The 22,319-nt window shown below is 45.6% G+C and overlaps 1 protein-coding gene across 1 annotated transcript; it reads right to left on the minus strand.

Annotated features, from left to right (window-relative positions):
• Cirop (ciliated left-right organizer metallopeptidase) lies at positions 1 to 8,919 on the minus strand. Its single transcript, XM_070015409.1, has 14 exons — positions 8,622 to 8,919; positions 7,768 to 7,861; positions 7,625 to 7,676; positions 6,409 to 6,552; positions 4,598 to 4,723; positions 4,335 to 4,419; positions 4,050 to 4,195; positions 3,796 to 3,967; positions 3,547 to 3,616; positions 3,366 to 3,462; positions 2,710 to 2,982; positions 1,982 to 2,205; positions 734 to 913; positions 1 to 175 (listed from the first exon to the last, which is right to left on the minus strand). The coding sequence occupies exons 1-14, from the start codon at positions 8,917 to 8,919 to the stop codon at positions 1 to 3; spliced, it is 2,136 nt and encodes a 711-aa protein (XP_069871510.1).
• Positions 8,920 to 22,319: the final 13,400 nt, after the last annotated feature.

Genomic DNA, 22,319 nt, shown 5'->3' on the forward strand with positions numbered 1-22,319 from the left:
TCAGTCCATGTTTGTTTGGTGATGGCAAGGGGCAAATGGTCCCACCTGAAGAGCAGCTCGTTTCTGATAGACCATAGTACCCAGAATACCCACCAGAATTACCAATGGTAGACAGAGTCCCAAGGACAGCAATATGTGATTCATAGGTAGGTTATGATCCAAGGAAACCAGCAACCTAGAAATAGAGAAGGACTGTTTAGGCTGGATTAATCCCTAGGCTTAGGAGGTGAAGGTCTTTACAGTTTTCATGCTTTATCCAAGCATTAGGCTAACCAGGAAATCGGAGAATACAGAACTGGACAGTAGGAATAAGCCCAAGATCCAAGTCCTATCTGGTGCTCTCCAGAGGATGAGAACTAGAAGATTGTAGTTTGCACCCAGTTCAGGTACCGAAATCTGTAAGACTTCATCTCCAAAATAACCAACAAAAAGCAGGTCTGGAGATATAGTACAAGTGGTAGAATGCCAGCTAAGTGAACAAGCAGGTCAAGACCCTGAATTCAATCCCTGGTACCCCCCGCCTGACCCAAAATAAGACTGGGATACATTAGTACTAGGAATAGGGAAATCCATTTTTATGTGTGGAGAAGGTGTCAGTAATGAACTTAGAGATCTTTGTTTCCTTAGATGGATAACCATGTATAGGACAATAGACTCGAGTGTGTGCTTAGCAGATGAATTTCAAACATCTTGATCCCAGGGATTAAAAAAAATGTTTGGAATATTATTTTACTTGCTGTATTTTGTGGTATAGCTGGCTTCTCCATGATATACTTCAAGAGGCTCCTTCTGGAGAGTCAGGGTCAGGGCATTGTATACCACAGCAGCTGAAGGTCCTTGGCAACCAGGGAACTTCCACATATGCACAGTGAAGACCAAACTAGTGGTGACTGATGGGTTGTGGAAATAGCACCTAAGTGGACATTAGATCTCTTAAGGATGACATTTAGCTAATGAAACTAGTATAGGCTTAGGAGTGGGGTCTGCAGAGGAGTTATGAAGTAAAGGACTTAAGAGTTCTTTGAGCTGGGCACTGGTGGCTCACTCCTGTAATCCTAGCTATTCAGGAGGCTAAGAGCTGAGGATCACGGTTCAAAGCCAACCCAGTCACAAAAGTCCATAAGACTCTCCAAAAACACCACTCAGAAAACAGGAAGTGGCACAGTGGCTCAAGTATAGAGCGCTAGCCTTGAGCTGAAGAGCTGAGGGACAGTATTCAGGCCGAGAGTTCAAGCCCCATGACCGACAAAAAAAAGTTCTCTGTAGCCCATTGTATACTCAGCTTCATGCCTGTGATCCTAGCTACTCAGGAGGCAGTCTAAGGATCGCGGTTCAAAGCCAACTGAGGCAGGAAAGTCCATGAGACTTATCTCCAGTTAACAAGTAAAAAATAAAATGGATCTGGAGTTATGGCTGATGTAGCTCAGGCCTTGAACTAAAAAGCTAAGCATGGCGGGCTGGGAAGGTGGCTTAGTGGCAGAGTGCTTGTCTTGCATGCATGAGGCCATGGGTTCGATTCCTCAGCACCACATAAGCAGAAAAGGCTGGAAGTAGTGCTGTGGTTCAAGTGGTAGAGTGCTAACCTTGAGCTGAAGAGCTGAGGGACAGCCCCTAGGCCCAGAGTTCAGGCCCATGACCAACCAAAAAAAAAAAAAAAAAAAGGCTAAGCATGGTCTGGGAATGTGGCTTAGTGATAGAGTGCTTGCCTAGCATGCATGAAGCCCTGGGTTTGATTCCTTGGTACCACATAAACAGAAAAGGCCAGAAGTGGCACTGTGGCTCAAGTGATAGAGTACTAGTCTTGAGCTAAAGAAGCTCAAGGACAGTGTCCAGGCCTTGAGTTCAAGTGCCAGGACTGGCAAAAAAAAAAAAAAAAAAAAGCTAAGCATGAGCTCAGTAATGAACCTGGGCTACAGTACTGGCAAAATAATAATAATAATAATCCCACAAAACAACACCTCAGCCTGACCTGTCCCTTTACCTGTCAGCACTGCTTTTGTTCACGAGAGCCTGTAGTACTGTTTCAGCCAGTTCTTCTCTCTGTTCCTTCTCCAATGAGTGGCCTGGAGGCCCAGCTAATCCTAAAGACAGCTGGAATAGCAGGTCTTGGGTTGCAAGACTCACAGGTGAAATAACTGCATTTGCGTCTTCATTCTGACACAGCCTGCCTTGGGGACAGTAGAGAAGACCATAGTACCCAGGCACCTGCAACAAAACACATAGCAGGGTATAGCTACAGCCTCTATTACCTGCTCAGGCCTTTCTTCTAAGGAAACTATATACTTCAGATATTTGAAGTACTAAAAAAAAAAAAGAACAATATAATACGTTACACAGGGGCAAGGGTGTAGTTCAGTGATAGAGTGGTGGCCTAGCATATGCAGTGCCTTGGGTTTGATTCCCCAGCACTGAAAAAAAAAATGGTATTTTCCAACTTTATGTGTATGTGTGTGCCAATACTTGAGCTTGAATTCAGGGCCTGGATGCTATACCTTAGTTTTTTTACTCAAGGCTGGGGCTATACCACTTGAGCCACATCTCTACTTCTGGCTTTTTGGTGGATAATTAGATGTGAGTCTCATAGACTTCCCTGCATGGGATGGCTTTGAACCATGATCCTGAGATCTCAGTCTCCTGAATAGCTAGGATTATAGGCATGAAACAATTTCTTTTTGCTAGCATACCCTAACGATTCCTCTTGAACCTCACCTGAATAGCCTTTCCTGGAAGGCATGGAACCCATGGTGATCCCTCCACTTGCACTTTGTACTCTCCTTTCTGTGTGCATTGATGTAAGTAGCATCGGCCAGTGAGCTCTGCTTGCTTGAGATGTGGGACCTGAGAGGGATGGCTGGTTTCATCCCCAGGGAACAGCTGTGAAGTGAGGTTGGCAAGGAAGCAACGACTCTGGGAATGGTAGATCTCCCCATGTGGATTCTCAGCCCCAGCTGGAGGACCATTTTCTTTCTTCCAGCATTCACTCTGCATTGCAGGGTAGAAAGCAGAATAGTGTTGTCTTGATACCTAGAAGTAATTCCCGAGGGGGGTGGGGGTGTGTGTGTGTGGGAGGGCAGGGATGGTAAGGGGAAACAAAGGAGGAGGCAACAATGCTTGATAAGAAATGTACTTATTACCTTGCTCATGTAATTGTAATCTCTGTACGGTATTTTCACAATTAAAATAAAATTATTTAAAAAAATAATAATTCCCAGCCTGGCACTGGGAGTTCACACCTGTAAGTCCAGCTACTCAGGAGAAAGAGAACTAGAAGATCACAGTTCAAAGAACTGGAGGTATGGCTCACACCATAAGTAAGCAGGCCAAGCAAGAGCAACCTGAGTTTCATTGTCCCTTAGTCTACTCACCCTATTGGCAAGGGGTTTGTACATGTGGCAGCCTTCCAGCATGGGGTCTGAGGAACAGATTCCCTTGTCCAAGTGCAGGTAGTGGCAACCGAGCCCGCTAGATGGAAGGGATAGTAGAGTGCCACTAAGATCACTGACAGTTGTACAATCCCCCAATCATTCAGTTCAGCCACATACATACCCGCCAGTACAGAAGAAATCTGAGGAGTTAGTCCCACATGTGGTCACTAGGCCAAATTCTAGGCCAGATCCTGCTTGAGAGATAAGAAAAGGAAGATCCTTCAACAAATAAAAGCCAAGACATCATCCCTCAACACTATGCTTACAGCCTGAAATCCACCTTTAGACCAGATAATCCTTTCTAACCTATGCCATTCATGACCAATCTTGGGTCGTGAGTACTGCTCTTCAGATTGCCCTTACTTCTCACCCTGGCCCCACAACAGCTTCTCGGCAGCACTGTGGTTGACCTGATACCAGCCTGAATCTTGGAAGGCAGAAAGAGTGATTGGGTCAAGTTGAGTGCGTTGGGCACCATCAAAAGTAGCAGCCATGATAGAACCCTGGAAGAGTCTGGCCTCCCAGTGTGAGGACAAAGGACCCTGCTGAGGAGAGAGAAAAGAGCTGGTTGCTATTTGGCAACACTTTCTTTCTTCTATCACTCCAAGGTGTTATCATTCTCACCTCTTCTTCCAAGGGAGCGCCCAGAGAAACCCCTAGCACTCCCAAATGTTTGGCCAGGCTATGGCTAACGGTTGGGGTGGTAAGAAGCAGCTGTCCCTGCTTATCTTGTCTTGTCACCTGTTGCCTTGTAGAACAATTCTCTTTAACTGAGTACAGAAAGGGAGGAAGGCAATTATAAGGAGAGGAAAATGTAGAAAGCAGAATGGGAACAAATGAGTTCAGGAGGTAGTCAATTTCTTCCTGTTAACATTGTGGGAAATCCTTCCCCTCTTTCCTCCCATTTACCACTGAGTCCTGAAGGGCACTCCCGCCATTTCTGGAAGAGCTGTCCAGAGAAACCCAGAGCATGGAGCAGTTCATGTAGTGTAGCCTAAGGAAAGATGAGTGCCAAGTGAGGAGGGCTGGATACATGAGATTCTGGAGTCCTTTTGCCCAGTCATCTCCTAGAACTTGTTCCCTCCTCAGTTCTTCCACTTCACAGGAAGCTGAATGGCCTGCCACATGACCACCACCTGTCTGCTTCTCCCAATTCATTGTGCAGCAGTCACCATGACGATGTCACCGTGGCTGAGGCTGGGGCTGGTGAGGTGTTTGGCACAGTAGATAATGGTACCAGCAAGGGGCCTGTCTTCTGAGTCCAGTTGACAACAGGCAGCATAGGCTATGACAGAAGGCTGCAAATGGGCAAGGAACAGATGAGTTAGAAAGAGATAACCTAAATAGGAGAAATATTCCTGAAAATAGAGGGCCCAGGTGCCCTGCAAAGCTCTATGGAGTAGAACCAAGTGATGGCTTGGGGAGCCCCAGCACCTTTCAATTTATTTATTTTTCTTTATGATGAAACTGGAACTTGAACTCAGAGCTGCAAGCTCTTGCTTAGCTTTTTCTGCTCAAGGGTAGTGATCTATCATTTGAACAATACTTCCACTTATGGCTTGTTGCTGGTTAATTGAAGACTCTCTTGGATTTGTTTGCCCAGGCTAGCTTCAAACCTTGATCTTCAACTCTCAGCTTCATGAGTAGCTAGGGTTAGAGGCCTGAACAACCAGTTCCTGGCTTTTTTTTTTTTTTTTTTTTTTTTATGTCAGTACTAGGTCTTAAACTTAGGGCCTTGTGCTTCCCATTGACATTTTTAGCTCAGGGCTGCTGTGGAATGAACCACACCTCTAAATCTATCTTCATTCAATTTAGGTTTATCCATATGCCCCAAGTTGCCCCCAAAGAAGCACAATTTAACAAAAGCTGTCCTCTCCTCAATAAAGACTACTTCCCCTCCCAAGATATAGGATTAAGAGATCCGAGTACCAGTGGGTCCTGATTATATTAGCTACTCTGGAGGAAGTTCAAAGCTAACCAGGACAGACAAATCTGAGAGACTCTTAAATTTGTCCAACTAACCAGCAAAAAGCCAGAACTAGATATGTGGCTTGAGTGGTAGAGCACCAATCTTAAACAGAAAAGGCTAAGCAAGCTGGGTGCTGGTGGCCCAGGTTTATAATCCTAGCTACTCAGGAGGGGGAGATCTGAGGATAAAGGATGAAAGTCAGCCCAGGCAAGAAAGTCCATGAGAATCTTATCTCCAATTAACCACCAGAAAACTGGAAGTGGAGCTGTGGCACAAAGTGGTAGAACACTAGCTTTGAGCAAAAAAGCTCAGGGACAGCACCCCAGGCCAGAATGACAAAAGAAAAGAAAGAGATGGGGCTGGGAAGGTGGCTCAGTGGTAGAGCACTTGCCTTGCATGCCTGAGGCCCTGGGTTCGATTCCTCAGCACAACATAAGCAAAAAGAAATAAGCCGGAATTGACACTGTGGCTCAAGTGGTAGAGCACTAGCCTTGAGCTGAAATGCTGAGGGACAGCGCCCAGGCCCAGAGTTCAGGCCCCACAAGTGGACCCAAAAAAAGAAAAGAAAAGAGAGACAGAGACAGAGAGACAGAAAGAAAGAAGGCTGGGAAGGTAACTTAGTGGTAGTATGCTTGTCTCACAAGCATGAGGCCCTGAGTTCAATTCCTCAGCACCACATAAATAGAAAAAGCTGGAAGTGGCGCTATGGCTCAAATGATAAGAGTGCTAGCCTTGAGCTGAAGAGCTGAGGGATAGCACCCAGGCCTAGAGTTCAGCCCCACAACCAACCAAAAAAAAAAAAAAAAAAAAGGGAAGGAAGGAAGGAAGGTAGAAAGCTATCCAACACAACAACCAAGGCTCTAAATTCAATCCCAGGAGTAGCCCATTTATGTGCACATATGCACACCCATGCGCACACGCACGCACGCACACACACACACACACACACACACACACACACACACACACACACCACTAAGAGAGCAGAGAAAGCAGATTTGGTTGCAACCTCACCTTTTGGTGGCACTTGGAAGTGTGACCAACCCGCATATACAGGAGAAAATCAGCATTTTGGACCCCAGGCCCGTCTTGCTGGATTAATTGCGGGGGACCATGCTCTGGCCACAAGGCATAACCACGGAGATGGGCATCAGGTATCTGGCAGGGAGTAGAATGTAGCATGTAGCTTAGTGGATGGATGGGGACAATGGGAAACTGGGTACAAGAAGCAAAGGAGAATGAACATCTTTGGTCTGTCTTAGTGATATCCAGGCAGCTAATTAGAAAGCAGAATCTGCCTTCTGCCACCCATGCCTCTGCTTTAACCTATTTTGGAAAGTGGGGATAGAGAAAGATTAAGCAGGACTGGGAATGTGGCTTTGTGGTAGAGTGCTTGCCTAGCATGCATGAAGCCCTGGGTTCGATTCCTCAGTACCACATAAACAGAAAAAGCCAGAAGTGGCTCTGTGGCTCAAGTGGTAGAGTGCTAGCCTTGAGCAAAAGAATCTCAGGGACAGCGCGCAGGCCCTGAGTTCAAGCCCCAGAACTAAGAGAAAAAGAGAGGGAGGGAGAGGGAGAGAGAGAGAATGAGAGTAAGGAAGCTGGGCACTGGTGGCTTAAGCCTGTAAACCTAACTGCTTGGGAAGCTTAGATCTTTGATCTGAGGATCATGCTTCGAAGACAGTCTGAGCAGGTAAGTCTGAGACTCTTGTTTCTAATTAAAGTGCAGATGGGCTGGGGAGGTGGCTCAGTGGTAGAGAGCTTGCCTTGCATGCCTGAGGCCCTGGGTTCGATTCCTCAGCACCACATAAGCAAAAAGAAAAAAAGCCAGAAGTGGCGCTGTAGCTCAAGTGGTAGAGCGCTAGCCTTGAGTTGAAGAGCTGAGGGACCAGCGCCCAGGCCCAGAGTTCAGGCCCCACAACCGGACCCAAAAAAAAAAAAAAAAAAAAAAAAAAAAAAGTGCAGAACACCAGAACTGGAACTGTGACTCAAGTAGTAGAGAGCAGCCTTGAGTGAAAAAGCTAAGGGATGGTGACTAAGCCCTGAGTTCAAGCTCCAGTTCTAGCACAAAGCAAATCCAAACACATAACCCAAGAAAGACTAAGAAATCCATATTACTTGTGAAGTATATAGAGTAATTCGAACACTGAAAATTCTAATACTGAAGGTTTGGGGGAGGTCTAACTAGTTAGAGATCTTCATATCCTTAAGATTGGAAAGCTGGTCTTACCTTTGCCCCCAAGCAATTCTCTCCTTTGTATCCTGGGTTCAGAAGGCTGCACCTGCCAACAATGAATATCTGTGAACAATCCAGCTCAAACATTTTTTATTATCCCCAAAGAAATGTATACATTCTCAAGGACACAAACTCACCTGTGGTAATTTGGAGTATCTGGGTCTCCCCAGACAGAATGGCAGTATTTTGCAGGGTCTCGACTCAAAAGCAAGGGTCCTTGCACTGGAAGGACTTCACAAAATAAGAGGACAATTTTGGGAGAATGACGGAAGGGGTGACATTGATCAAGATGCACTGTATTTATAACTGATTTGTGTATTGAAACCCCTTTATAAAACTACTTAAAGATAATTTCAAAAATTAAAGACAACAGGGCACAGGTGGCTCACGCCTGTAATCCTAGCTACTCAGGAAGCTGAGATCTGAGGATCGGGGTTCAAAGCCAGCCTGGGCAGGAAAGTCTGTAAGACTCTTATCTCCAATAAACTGCTAGAAAGCCAGAAGTGGCACTGTGGCTCAAGCAGTAGAGCGCTCGCCTTGAGCTGAAGAATGCAAGGACAGCACCCAAGCCCAGAGTTCAAGCCCCACGACCGACCCCGCTCAAAAAAATTAAACACAGTTTTTTTAAAGGAGGATAATTTCACTTCAAATCTCTACATTCCGTTCCTTTTTGTTTTTTTTCCTGCTGGTCCTGAGGTTTTGAACTCAGGGCCTAGTCACTGTCCCTGAGCTTTTGTGCTCAAGGCTAGCACTCTACCACTTGAGCCATAGCTCCACTTTGATTTTTTGTTAACTAATTGGAGATGGATTATCACAGGCTTTCCTGCCCGTGCTGGCTTCAAACTGTGATCTTTAGATGTCAGCTTCCTAAGTAGCTAGGATTACAGGCTTGAGCCATGGGTACCCAGCGAAGTTTCTTTTTTGTGCTATTATTTTCCCTTAGACCCCTCTGCCCCACAGCCCTCCTGATGCCTCTTGCCCCTCACCTCACCTGCTAGGATGCCCTGGATTCGCTGAGTGGCTTCTTTCACTGCGGCCAGGGCTTGGGATTTCCCTCTTCTCATCTCATCTCCCTCAGGATCCCAAGTTCCATCTGATATGGGGTCTCCCATATCGTAGATTTGGATTCTGAGAGGTTGAGGATCATGGGAGCCAGGGACAGGGAGGGAAGAGGAGCGGAAGTCTGTGGGCAGTTGGGAGGGAGGAGGCCTGAGAAGGCTCACAGACTTTTGGATCTCATCATGTACACATCTGCTCACGGCCACCCCAAGAAAGAGCAGCAGCAGCATCTTCTGCTACCGTCGTTTTTCACAGCCTGCCCTGGACCATATCTTCAATCCTCCTTTTCCCCGGCTCATTTATTTCAATCTTTCCTCTATCCTCTCTGTTCACATCCCCTTCACCACTCTTGCTTGTTTTCTCAAGATTTAAGTGTTACTGACTAAATCTACAGTTCCTGCCAGGTGGTAGGATAGCACACTGGCCAAAGCCATCCTCTTACTGTGGGGGAGGGGAGAGAAGCCAGAGGTGGAGCCCTGGGAAGGAGAGTATGATCCTGGAGCCTCAGCCTCTCCAAGGAGCTGGTCTTTCCACAATAAGACTCTCTCTTAGGGCTGGGAAGGTGGCTCAGTGGTAGAGCTCTTGCCTTGCATGCATAAGGCCCTGGGTTCGATTCCTCAGTACCACATAAGCAAAAAGAAAAAAGCCAAAGTGGTGCTGTGGCTCAAGTGGTAGAGCACTAGCTTTCAGCTAAAGAGCTGAGGGACAGCGCCCAGGACCTCCCCCTCCCCCCCAAAAAAGAGACTCATCCTCATCTAGCCTACATCCTAATTCTCCTGCCTTTTTGAATAGAAAAACCTTAAAACTCCCCAGAATTAAAAACAACAAGAAGTCCAGTACCAGTGGCTCACACCTGTAATCCTAGCTACTCAGGAAGCTGCAATCTGAGGATCAGGATTGAGATTCAAAGACAGCCTGGGCAAGAAAGTCTGTGAGATTCTTATCTCCATTTAGCCACCCAAAAGCCAGAAGTGGGGCTATAGCTCTAGTGGTAAAGTGATAGCCTTGAGCAAAAAAGCTCAGTTACAGCTTTAAGCCTCAGGACTGGCACCAAACAAAAAGGTGGCTAGCTGGGGCTGGTAGCATATGCCTATAATCTCAACATTAGGGAAGAAGCTAAGGCAGGAAGATGGACAACTCAAAGCAATCCTAGGCTACATATTGAGATCTTGTGTCAAAAAAAAAAAAAATTGGTGGCAATGTAAGAGAGGGAGGAGATTGTTGTTGTTTTATTATTATTTTTTTTGTTGGTCATGGGGCTTGAACTCTGGGCTTGGGCTCTTCCGCTCAAGGCAAGTGCTCTATCACTTGAGCCACAGAGCCACTTCTGGTTTTCTGAGTGGTTTATTGGAGATAAGAGTCTCATGGAGTTTCCTGCCCAGGCTGGCTTTGAACTGCGATCCTCAGATCTCAGCCTCCTGAGTATCTAGGATTACAGGCATGAGCCACTGACACCCGGCTTTGCTTTTTTTTTTTTTTTTTTTTTTTTTTTTTGATACCAGTACTAGGGCTTGAGCTTAGGTGCATGATCTTTTAGCTTTTTCCACTTCTAGCTTTTTGCTCTTTGATTAGTGGTAAGAGTCTCACAGAGTTACAGCCTCAGGTGGCTTTAAACTACAACCTTCAGATTGAGATCTGAGCCAGCTGAGTAGCTAGGATTACAGGTGTTAGCCACCAGCGCCCTGGCAAGGGGTATTTTGATTCATGCAGAATGCCTGTCTGCTTCCTTAGAAATGAGCAGAAGGGCTTCTGCACTTTACTGGCCCCAGGGTCAGAACTGTCTGTCCTCTAATTAAATTCCGAGGTTTTCAGGCATCTCCTCTTCTGTGTGGGCTCCCAGTGGGTGGACAAGAACTTGTTATTCCCTGACAAGGCCTATGTGAGGCCTTAGGTATGTAAGACTCATAGAGCTCACTTACAGTACTAGGAAGAGAAAATAAACTCTAAGAAATGGACATTAATAGATGTTCAAAGATGTTTTTAGGAACTGGTAGAGTGCTTTTTTGTTTTCTTTGCTCACACTGTGTTTTCACATCCTGTTTCCCCTGTTTGGAACCCCCCTCTTCCCTCCCTAGGGAGCCTTTCTTAACATCTCCTGCCCAAATTCCACACCCAGAATTCCCCCAGAGGAGGGGACCACCTCAAAGGAGGGCCCTGTCCTCCCAGCTCCTAACAGCACATCCTCTCAACTGTAAGTGTTGGCTTAGAGTCCTGCCTTCCCCACCCAAACTCCTTGAAACACTCCTGCTTCCTGTTGGTCTTTCCCACAGCCCATTGGGTCTGGTTTTCAATGAGTGGATGAAGACATAATCCTAACCCCGTTACTGAAGTTTTTTTTACAGCCAGGATTTCCTCCACCACCTCCAAATCATAATCTTCCGGTCTCAGCCTCTTGAGTGCTGGGGTTACAGAAGTGTGCCACTATTGTTGGCTCTTTATGCCTTTAATGTAAGATGACATGTCTTAAGGTAACAGAGCTACTTAGTGACAAGGACTAGAGATTTTTAAATTCTGATGAATTATCAGGGAGGCTAAGTTTCATACTTTCACATATCAGAACTGTGTCTCAAACTGTTGGTCACAAGAGACACCCAAACACTGGAGCCAAAGCTACTCTTCCACCTTCTATTTATGTCATTTGGACCAACTGCCTCAGTTTTTCTGTCTGTAAAACAGGAATGATTGTTGTGACAAACAAGTGAATGTTTGACAAGCACTAAGAATAGTGTCTAGCTCATGGTAAATATGAAGTCAAGGAAAGAATATATAATATACAAGCTGGGAGTATAGGTCAGATATTGAACACTTGCCTAACAAAAGCAAGATCCTGCTTTTAATCTCTAACACAGAAAGAAAGAAAGAAAGAAAGAGGAAGGAAGAACGAGAAAAGGAAAAGAAAGGAAAAAAGAAAGAAGGAAGGAAGATGAAGGAAGGAAAAAAAGCTAGGTGTGGTGGTTACATGCCTATAATCTCAGCACTCAGGAGGTTGAAACAGTGTGATATCAAGGTAGGGCACCAGTGGCTCATGCCTCTAATTCTAACTACTCAGGAAGCTGAGATCTGAAGATTGTGGTTTTAAGGAAGTTCTGGCAGAAAATCTGTGAAACTCTTATCTCCAATTAACTAACCTCTCCCCCCAAAAAACCAGAGTGGAGCTGTGGTATCAGCCCTGAGCACAAAAGCTAAGGGACAGCTCCCAGGCCCTGAGTTCAAGCCCTGAACAAAAATAAAATAAGGGGCTGGGAATGGGCCTCAGTGGTAGAGTGCTTGCCTAGCATTCATGAAGCCCTAGGTTCAATTCTTCAGTACCACATAAACAGAAAAAAACCAGAAGTGGTGCTATGGCTCAAGTGGTACAGTGCTAGCCTTGAGCAAAAGAAGCTCAGGGACAGTGCCCAGGCCCTGAGTTCAAGCCCCAGGACTGACAAAATAAAATAAGTGAGTTTGAAGCTATTTTGCACTACATAGAGTCTGTCAAAAAAGACTATATCAAAAAAAGGGAGGGCTGGGAAGGTGGCTCAGTGGTAGAGTGCTTGCCTTGCATGCATGAGGCCCTAGGTTTGATTCCTCAGTACCACATAAGCAGAAAAAGCTGGAAGTGGCGCTGTGACTCAAGTAGTAGGGTGCTAGCCTTGAGCTGAAGAGCTGAGGGACAGCACCCAGGCCGAGTTCAGGCCCTACGACTGGCAAAAAAAAAAAAGGAAAGGAATGTAACTGTAACCCTTCTGTACAGCATCTTTACAATAAAATAAATTTTTTTTTTAAAAAGGAAAAAGGGAAAGGAGGAGAAGGAGCAGCAGCAACAGCAGCACAACCATCTATAATCCTAGCTACTCAGAAGCCTGAGATTTTAGGATTGTGGTTTAAAGCCAGCCCTAGCAGGAAAGTCTATGAGACACTTATCTCCCAAAACCAGCAAAAAGCCAGAAGTGGAGCTGTGGCTCAACTGTAGAGTACTAGTTTTGAAGAAAAAAGCCAAGGAAGAACACATGTCCCTTGAGTTCATGCTACCAGGACCAGTATGTGCACACATGCACACTCTCACACATGTGCACATAAAAGAGCATAAAAGAATTTCTCTTTAGGTGATTTCTTGTTCTTTCTCTAAGGCAGATATAGTGTTCTCTGAGTTTCTGAAGCCCTTTTCCCTGAGAAAGATGGTTAGGATTGTGTGGTAGTCCATTGTTTGTGGCCCTAGCCTGCAGCCACTCCTAGTGCTTTGCTGCTCCCTTGTGGCCAGGCAAAGAGAGGGTGTGGCTTGCCAGAGTAGGGGCTGTTCACACCAGTGAGTGGGTGGCACTTGAACTGCATTAGCTGAAGCAGCACAATGACACCTCATTTTCCTTCCACAAGCCTTTAGGTAGGTTCTGTGAAGCACTTCCCAGGAGGTATAAGTCAATTATTGCAAATTTGTTGACTTACTCTCAGTCTCTACCCATATAGGAGAAGCCTAAAAGAAATACAACTTGCACAACTGAGCACTGGTGGCTCATGCCTGTAATCCTAGCTACTCAGAAGGCTGAGATCTGAGCACTGAGGTTTGAAGACACACCAAGCAGCAAAGTCCGTGAGACTCTTATCTCCAATTATCCATCCCAAAACCGGAAGTGGAGCTGTAGCCTAAAGTGGTAGAGCACTAGCTTGGAGTGAAAAAGCGTCCAGTCCCAGAGTTCAAGCCTCATGACAGAAGAAGAAGAAGGAGAAGAAGAAGGGGAGGAGCTGACGCCCAGAGTTCAGGCCCCACGACCAACAAAAAATAAAAAAGAGAGAGAGAAGAAAGAAAGAAAGGAAGAGAAAGGAAGGAAAGAGAGAGATAAAGGAAGAAAGACCTTGTATTTACTCTCCTGGACTATCTGTTTCCTGCCTTTGCACGCTTTCTGCTCTTTCTTTTCTTTTTTTCCTCCCTCTTCATCTTTTCCAAGTCATCTGCACATTGAGATTACACCCTCCCCTCCCACCCCCCATGCTCTCATTTGGCTTTTCCCCTCAAGGCTGGTGCTCTATTGCTTGAGCCACACCTCCACGTCCATTTTTTGCTGGTTAATTGGAGATTGAAACCTGGGTAGGTTTCAAACTGGAATCATCAGATTTCAGCCTCCTGAGTAGCTAGGATTACAGGCATGAGCCACTGGCACGCAGCATTCTCTTTTGGTTTTTTTGAGACAAGGCTTTGCTATGTAGACTAACCTTGAATTTACGGCCCTCCTGCCTCTGCCTTCTGAATGCTGGGATTATAAACATCTGTCACCATGCATAGTTCACATATTTGAGGTAGGACTTGTCATTCTGATTTTTTGGGGAGGGGGGGGTGGGGATGGGAAAGGTGGTAGAAGCAGCATCCTAGCATGTAACCAAATCTGGCCTGGGGCTCGTGATCCTCCTATCACTCCTTCCCCAGTGCCTGAATTATAGGCATGTACCCCTACAACTGACTCTATCTTAACATTTTATTGTGTATGTTTATTTTCCTACCAGACTTCAGGCAGGAGCCAAGTTTTAATTCATCTCTGCTTGCTTGAAAACATACGAAATAGCTATGAAGGGAAAGTGGAGGTGAGAGGATGAAGATGGGGAGAGAGCAAGGAGATGAGAATGAGCTAAGAATAAGAAGCATTAACAGAGTTGGGAGTTGGTGGCTCATGCCTATAATCCTAGCTACTCCAAAGGCTAAGGATCTCATTTGTAAGGCTAACGTTTAATTTAAAATTTTTTTTTTTGATCAGTCGTGGGGCTTGAACTCTGGGCTTGAGCGCTGTGCCTGTGCTCTTCAGTTTGAGGTGAGCGCGCTACCACTTGAGCCACAGCACCACTTCCAGTTTTCTGGTGGTTAATTGGAGATTAGACTCTCACAGACTTCCCTGCCCCGGCTGGCTTTGAACTGCAATCCTCAGATCTCAGCGTCCTGGGTAGCCAGGATTACAGGCGTGAGCCACCGGCGCCCGGCTAAGGTTTAATTTGTAAGACTCTAATCTCCAATTAACCAGCAAAAAACCAGAAGTGGAGACGTGACTCAAGTGATGCAGCACAAGCTTAAATGAAAAAGTCAAATGAGAACTTGAGGCCCTAAGTTCAAGTCCCATGACTGGCGCAATTTTTTTTTTTTTTTTTTTGGTCCAGTTGTGGGGCCTGAACTCTGGGCCTGGGTGTTGTCCCTGTGCTCTTCAGCTCAATGCTAGCACTCTACCACTTGAGCCACAGTGGCGCAATTTTTTAAAAAAAATCACTTTAAGGGCTGGGAAGGTGGCTCAGTGGAAGAGTGCTTACCTTGCATGCATGAGGCCCTGGGTTCAATTCCTTAGCACCACATAAGCAGAAAAGCCGGATGTGTCGCTATGGCTCAAGAGGGAGAGCACTTGAGCTGAAGAACTGAGGGACAGTGCCCAGGCCCAGAGTTCAGGTACCATGACTGACTAAAATAATAATAATAATAATAAAATCACTTTACTGGGAGAATGATAGAAGGGGTGACGTTGAACAAGATTCATTGTGCTTGTAAACTGACATACTAAATTGAAATCTTGTGTGGGGAATGTGGCTTAGTGATAGAGTGCTTACCTAGCATGCATGAAGCCCTGGGTTCGATTCCTCAGCACCACATACACAGCAAAGAAGTGGTACTGTGGCTCAAGTGGTAGAGCTTTGAGCACAGAGAAGCTCAGGAACAGAGCCCAGGCCCTGAGTTCAAGCCCCAGGACAGGAATAAAATAAAATAAAATAAATAGAAATCCCTCTGTACAACTAACTCAAAGATAATTTTAAAAAGAATCACACTACCAAGCACTCTCCATGCCCTGACACTGTTCTAAGTACTTCATATTGAAGTAATTATTCTGACAACCATAGAGGTGGGTATTGTTCATTACCATTCTGATTTTAGAATTTAGGCACAGCACAATTAAACAATGTGGGTAAGTGGTAAATGGCAGTGTAGGATTTCAACCCACATAGGCTCCTGGAAGCCCAAGCACCATTGCTTCTCAAGAGAAGTATAGAGAAAGGAGGGAAAATATTGTTGCGGAGAGAGAATGAGAACTAGGAGAGAAATGAGGGGAAGGGGAAAATGGAGTGACAAGGAAAAAAAATAAGGATTACTGCAAAGCTGGGTGCTTGTGGCTCACACCTGTAATCCTAGCTACTCAGGAGGCTGAGATCTAAGGATTATAGTCCAAAGATACCCCCAGCAGGAAAGTCCCAGGGACTCTTATCTCCAATTAACCAAAAAATCAGAAGTAGAGCTGTGGCTCAAATGGTAGATCGATAGCTCAGGAACAGCATCCAGGCCTTGAGTTCAAGCCCCAATATGGGCACAGATACACAGACTCAGAGAGAGAGAGAGAGAGAGAGAGAGAGAGAGAGAGAGAGAGAGAGAGAGAGAGAGAGAGAGAGAGAGAGAGAGAGAGAGAGAGAGAGAGAGAGAGAGAGAGAATAAGAGAGATGGACACTGTTCTCTCTGTCCCTGTAATCTTACCTTGTCTAGAAGGTACCATAAATTTAATCATCAGCTTGGAATCTCTGTGCACATGCATGATGGTACTAGGGCTTCAACTCAAGGCCTGAATGCAGTTCCTGAGCTTTTTTGCTCAAAGTTAGTGATCACCATTTGAGACACAACTCCACTTTTTTTTTTTTGGGGGGGGGGGTCCAGTTGTGGGGCCTGAACTCTGGGCCTGGGCACTGTCCCTCAGCTCTTCAGCTAAAGGCTAGCGTTCTACCACTTGAGCCACAGCAACACTTCTGGCTTTTTTCTTTTTGCTTATATGGTGCTGAGGAATCGAACCCAGGGCCTCATGCATGCAAGGCAAACGTCCACTTTTGTTTTTTTGCTTGTTAACTGGAGATCAGAGTGTCTCTTGGACTTTCCTGACTGGGCTGGCTTTGAACCACAATCCTCAGATCTCAGCTTCCTGAGTAGCTAGGATTACAGGTGTGAGCCACTGGCTCCTGGCTTATTTTTTCCTTCTAAGGGAGGCAAAGAGGGGTCAAAAGGGAAAGAGAAAGGGTGAAAAAAATGCAATCTTGCTCTTCAGTATACACAATGTGGAAAATAGCCTGTGTAACTGTGGGCAGGGGATAGGAAGGGGAAACTGGAGAAAGCAAAGGAAGGGGTGACATTGTCCAAAGAAAAAAGAAAGTCATTAGCTGAGTTATGAAATGGTAATTGCTCTGTACAACGCAACAATCAATAACAATTTATCTATATAACAATTCTATCTATCTATCTATCTATCTATCTATCTATCTATCTATCTATCTATCTATCTATCTATCTATCTATAGCTGGGTACAGATAGCTCACTCCTCCCATCCTAGCCACTCACTGAGATCTGCAGAAGAAAAGTCTGCAGGACTGCAACCCTTCATCTCCAGCCAAAAACTGGCCTGGAAGCATGGCTTAGGTATTAGAGCACATGCTGTGAGTGAACATGCAAGCCAAGCAAACATGAGGCCCTGAGTTCAAGACCTGATACTGGCACAAGAAAAAAAAAAGAAGGCCAGGAAGATGGTATAGAGATAGGCAATAGAAGAAGGAAAAAAGAGATTGATGAGAAACTGGGAGGTGTGTGGAACAGGATGGGGGTAAGTAGCACAGTTGCTGCAAGTGGTGGACTCACCTCCTGCAGTCCTGTTCCACCCTGTCCCTGTCTCTAACATTCTCCATTCCACTCTTACAAGCCAGTCCCAGGGACATATTCAGTCTTATCATCACCAGAAACAGCAACACCTACGAAATAACTGAATCAAACATCCCCCCTTTCTGATATGATCTCCTTTCCTTATGGTTTGTTTGCTAAGTTGGTTCACTGCATCTGTTAGACTAACTCAATGGGGAACCTCAACCCGTCCGATGTTTCTGTCTCTTCTTATCTGTCTTAGGGTCCTGGCTCACTGCTGCAACCCTTCTTTCCTAAATGTTCTCAACTCTGCTTCCCTATCTCCTTTAGGTTCCACTTCCCTGGTTAAAAAAATCAAGCATAAATGGACCCATATTTGTCTGAACTTGTTCCTGAGCAGTGAAGGAAAGCCAGTGAAGGAAATCATCTGAACATGGATGCTGAAGGCCCAGCAACAGATTCAATTGCATTCTTCCAAAGTCAGAAATCTCAACAACCAGTTCCATCTTCAACTGGGACTTTATACTTCTAAGCCTTCAGCCTCCACCCTAGCTCAGTACCTCTCCCCACCTTCCTTTTTCTTTAATTTTTTATTGTTATTATAAAGGTAATGTACAAAGGGGTTACAGTTACATAAATCAGGTAATGAGTGTATTTCTTTTTATTTTATAATTATTTTTATTTTGTTGGTGTTGGGGCACTGTCCCTGAGCTTTTTTGCTCAAGGCTAGCACTGTACTACTTTGAGCCACAGTGCCACTTCCAGTTTTCTGGTGGTTAAGTGGAGATAAGAATCTCATGATGGGGCTGGGAAGATGGCTCAGTGGCATAGCACTTGCCTTGCATGCATGAGGCCCTGGGTTTGATTCCTCAGCACCACATAAGCAAAAAGAAAAAAAAAGCCGGAAGTGGCGCTGTGGCTCAAGTGGTAGAGCACTAGCCTTGAGCTGAAATGCTGAGGGACAGTGCCCAGGCCCAGAGTTCAGGCCCCACAACCAGACCAAAAAAAAAAAAAAAGAAGAATCTCATTACTTTCCTGCTGAGGCTGGCTTTGAACCATTATCCTCAGATCTCAGCCTTCTAAGTAGCTAGGATTATAGGCATGAGCCACCAGCACCCAGCAATAATTCATTCCTTTTTGGACAATGTCACTCCTTCCCTCACTCTCTTCTTTCTGTGCTGGTACCAGGACTTGAACTCAAGGTGTAATACTGTCCCTCAGCTTTTTTGATCAAGGCTAGCTCTCTATCACATGAGCCATCGTTCCACTTCTGGTTGTTTTTTTGTTTTGTTTTTGTTTTTTTTGTCCCTGCGCTTTTTTTGTTCAAGTCTAGTGCTCTACTGCTTGAGCCACAGCTCTGCTTCTGGCTTCTGGCTTTTTTGCTGGTTAATTGAAGATTAAGAGTCTCACAAACCTTCTTGCCCAGGCTGGCTTCAAATTGCAATCCTTAGATCTCAGCCTCCTGAGTAGTTAGGATCACAGACCTAAGCCACTAGTGCCTGGCCAGTTGCCTCTTTTTTTAAAAAAATGTTTTGCCAGCCTTGGGGCTTGAACTTTGGGGCTGGGTGCTATCCAGCTTGAGCTCTCCACCTCAAGGCTAGCACTCTACCACTTGAGCCACAGTGCTACTTCCAGCTTTTTCTGTTTATGATGTGGTACTGAGGAATTGAACTCAGGGCTTCATGCATGCTAAGCAAGCACTCTACCACCGAACCACATTCCCAGCACCTCTTTTTTTCCTCCCAAAGTGAAAATAAGAGTCACAAGACAGGAGCAGCCTCAGTCAGGCACAAACATTTATATTGGTGTCCATTATCATTTATTCCCTTTCTTGCTAAAAGCTCTTGGAAGCTCAGTATTCCCTCCCCCCCTAAATTACTGAAGGAAGCTTTAGCCTCATCCCCCCTAAATTACTGAAGGAAGCTTTACCTCACCCTCTCTGCCTCTATCTGGATCTCCTTTCCCTGTTCAGTCTAAGGTGTCCAACCTTCAACTCCAGTCTCTGATAGTAAGTAAAGAAAATCCTCCGGCTGGGAAGGTGGCTCAGTGGTAGAGTGTTTGCCTTGCATACATGAGGCTCTGGGTTCAATTCCTCAGTACCACATATACAGAAAAAGCCAGAAGTGGCGCTGTGGCTCAAGTGGTAGAGCGCTAGCTTTGAGCTGAAGAGCTCAGGGACAGTGACCAGGTCCAGAGTTCAGGCCCCACAACTGATGAAAAAAAAAGAAAGAAAGAAAGAAAGAAAGAAAAGAATAGAAAATCTTCTATTCAATGCTGAGAATCCGGCTTTTGCCAGGCAAATCCTACTCACCTCTTAGATATCTCTCTTAAAGGAGTCTTTCCCAGCCCTCACATTTAAATCAGATACCCTCATTAATATCCATCATTAACATGTTATTTCTGTGCAAGAAATGGTGGTATACACTTGTAATCCCAGCACTTGGACGCTAAGGCTGGATCACAGGTTCAAGATCAATCTGGGCTACATAGTCAGACCTAATCTCAAAATAAACAATGTCTATTATCAGTCACTCTTCATTTTTGTCACATAGCATAACATCTAGATTTATGCATTTGCTTGTGTTATTGTTTTTCTGTCACCATGAGTCATCTATAAACTCCACAAGGACAGGGACTACTTACTTGACAGAGACTACTTACTTATCTTGTAGCTCCTCCAAGTGCTTCTTCCAGATTAACTGTTTAATATTGTGTGTGTGTGTGTGTGTGTGTGTGTGTGTGTGTTCTGGTCTTAGGGCTTGAACTCAAGGCTTGGGTACTGTCCCTGGGTTTTTTTGCTCAAAGCTAGTTGTCTGAGACTTGAGCCACAGCTCTACTACTTCCAGCTTTTTAGTAGTTAATTGAAGATAAAAGTCTCTTGGACTTTCCTGCCCTGGCTGGCTTTGAACTGTGATCCTCAGAACTCAGCCTCCTGAGTAGCTAGGATTACAGGCAAGAGGCACTGACACACTCCTAATACTTATTAAAAAGTTAAATGAATGAATAAATGAATGGTGGGAGAGAGGTGAGGATGACAGTGGGGAGAATGCTTGGAGATAGAGGAGAGGATGAGGATGAAGATAGGTTACAAAGGTGTGGCTAGGAATGCAGAGATGAGGGGAATACCAGAAAGCAGGATCCTTGCCTGGCCTGAGTAAGCCTTGCAGACAACTTAGTGGCCTCCGGCCCACAAGGCTGGGAGGTTTCAAGGCAGGGCTGGTGGGCAGGCTGGACTTTATCTTGGAGTGCAGCTCTAGTGAGCCTCAGATGGTGACAGAGCTGGAGCTAGCAGGGGTTTTGCAAACTGTCCCGATTACAGCAGGCCAGCAGTCTGTGGGACAGGCGGGTGGGGCCTGAGCTTATCTCCCAAGTACAGTTCTAACCTCAGATGGTGACAAAGAGGGAGCTAGCAGACATTTTGCAAACCATCCTGATTGCAGCAGGGTTAGATGGCCTGGCCAGGGGGTGATGGTGCCAGTAGGAGTGGGGGGAGGGAACCGTATTTGAACAGAGGCTGCAGGGTAAAGCTTAGTTTTGGGGGTACAAGATATGTCCACTCTATGTATGCCTTGCCTTTTACCTACAGCAGGACTCTGACTATTGGTAAATGAGAAGTGAGAGGCTAGAGCTCTGCGTAGGTCTTTCCTCATAAAAAATGCCTTCCTTTTGGCAGCTGCTAAAACTGTAGTCACAGGCCAGGGCCATTTTGATGCAAACACCCACCCTGTCTCCCCATTGGTTTTTCTGAGGCTGGACAGGCTTTCTTGTTTCTGGAAGCAGCTGGCAGAGGCTCCTAGGAGTCCTGTCCACTCTCAGTTTCGAGGAGGGCTCTGCCTGCTAGAGTAAGGTTGAGGAGAGAGAGTGCTAGGGGAATTCATAGGCTCTCATCTCTGCTGTCTCTTATACCTCCTTTCCAGAGTCCTATCACCGGCATGGAGCGGGAGGTAAAGAGGCCCCTTTCCACCACAACCCCAACCGGGATCTTGCAACACCGGGATGGTGGCCTTGGGGGCACAGGCATGTGGCAATCTATGTGCTTGACAGGGAGGTGTGCACCCTGCAAAGGGGGGGCGGGCAGCTTTCACAAGCCACCACACTGTGGCTGGCTGACCTTGGCAGTCTCACCTTGGACAACGTCTTCCCTCTTTTCCATAGCTCCCCCAACCTTTTTTCTTCTGAAAGCTTTCTTGTGGCCTCATACCCTGTCCACTCTCTCTTGTCCCGGTCCCTAGTTCTGTTAAGAAGTAAAAGTGGGTCCCCTAGCAGTTTCTAAAGCAAAAGCAATGTGTATAAATTGTTTGGGATCTTGATTTGAGTGATTTGTATGGTGTGTGTGTGTGTGTGTATCTGTGTGTATCTGTGTCTGTGTGTGTACGTCCATACTTGTGCACATGTATGTCATATTGATGCTTGAACTTGGGACCTGTACACTATACCTTAGCTTTTTTGCTCAAGGCTGGTGCTCAACTACTTTTTTTTTTTTTTTTTGCCAGTCCTGGGGCTTGAACTCAGGGCTTGGGCACTGGCTCTGAGCTTCTTTTGCTCACAGCTAGTGCTTTACCACTTAAGCTACAATACCACTTCTGGCTTTTTTTTTTTTTTAATGTGGTACTGAGGAATCGAACCCAGGGCTTCATGCCTGCTAGGCAAGCACTCTATCACTAAACCACATTCCCAGCCTGTGCTCTACTACTTGAGCTACAGCTTTTGCATTTGCTTTTCCCTCTGTTAAGATTTGACCCAATGACACATTAGCCTTTGAACATTTTCAGGTTTCAACTTAAACGTCACTCCTCTGAGAGGTCTTTCTTTTTTTATTTCTATCAGTCCTGAAGCTTGAACTTGGGGCCTAGGTGCTGTCCCTCAGCTTCTTTTGCTCAAGGCAAGTGCTCTACCACTTGAACCACAGCTCCACTTCCAGCTTTTTTTGAGTAAGTTATTGGAGATAAGAGTTTCATGGCCTTACCTGCATGAGCTGGCTTTAAACCACAATCCTTGGATGTCAGCCTCCTGACTAG

The sequence above is a fragment of the Dipodomys merriami genome, unplaced genomic scaffold (assembly GCF_024711535.1).
Source record: "Dipodomys merriami isolate MVZ:Mamm:240054 unplaced genomic scaffold, mDipMer1.0.p SCAF_1, whole genome shotgun sequence".
NCBI lineage: Eukaryota > Metazoa > Chordata > Mammalia > Rodentia > Heteromyidae > Dipodomys > Dipodomys merriami.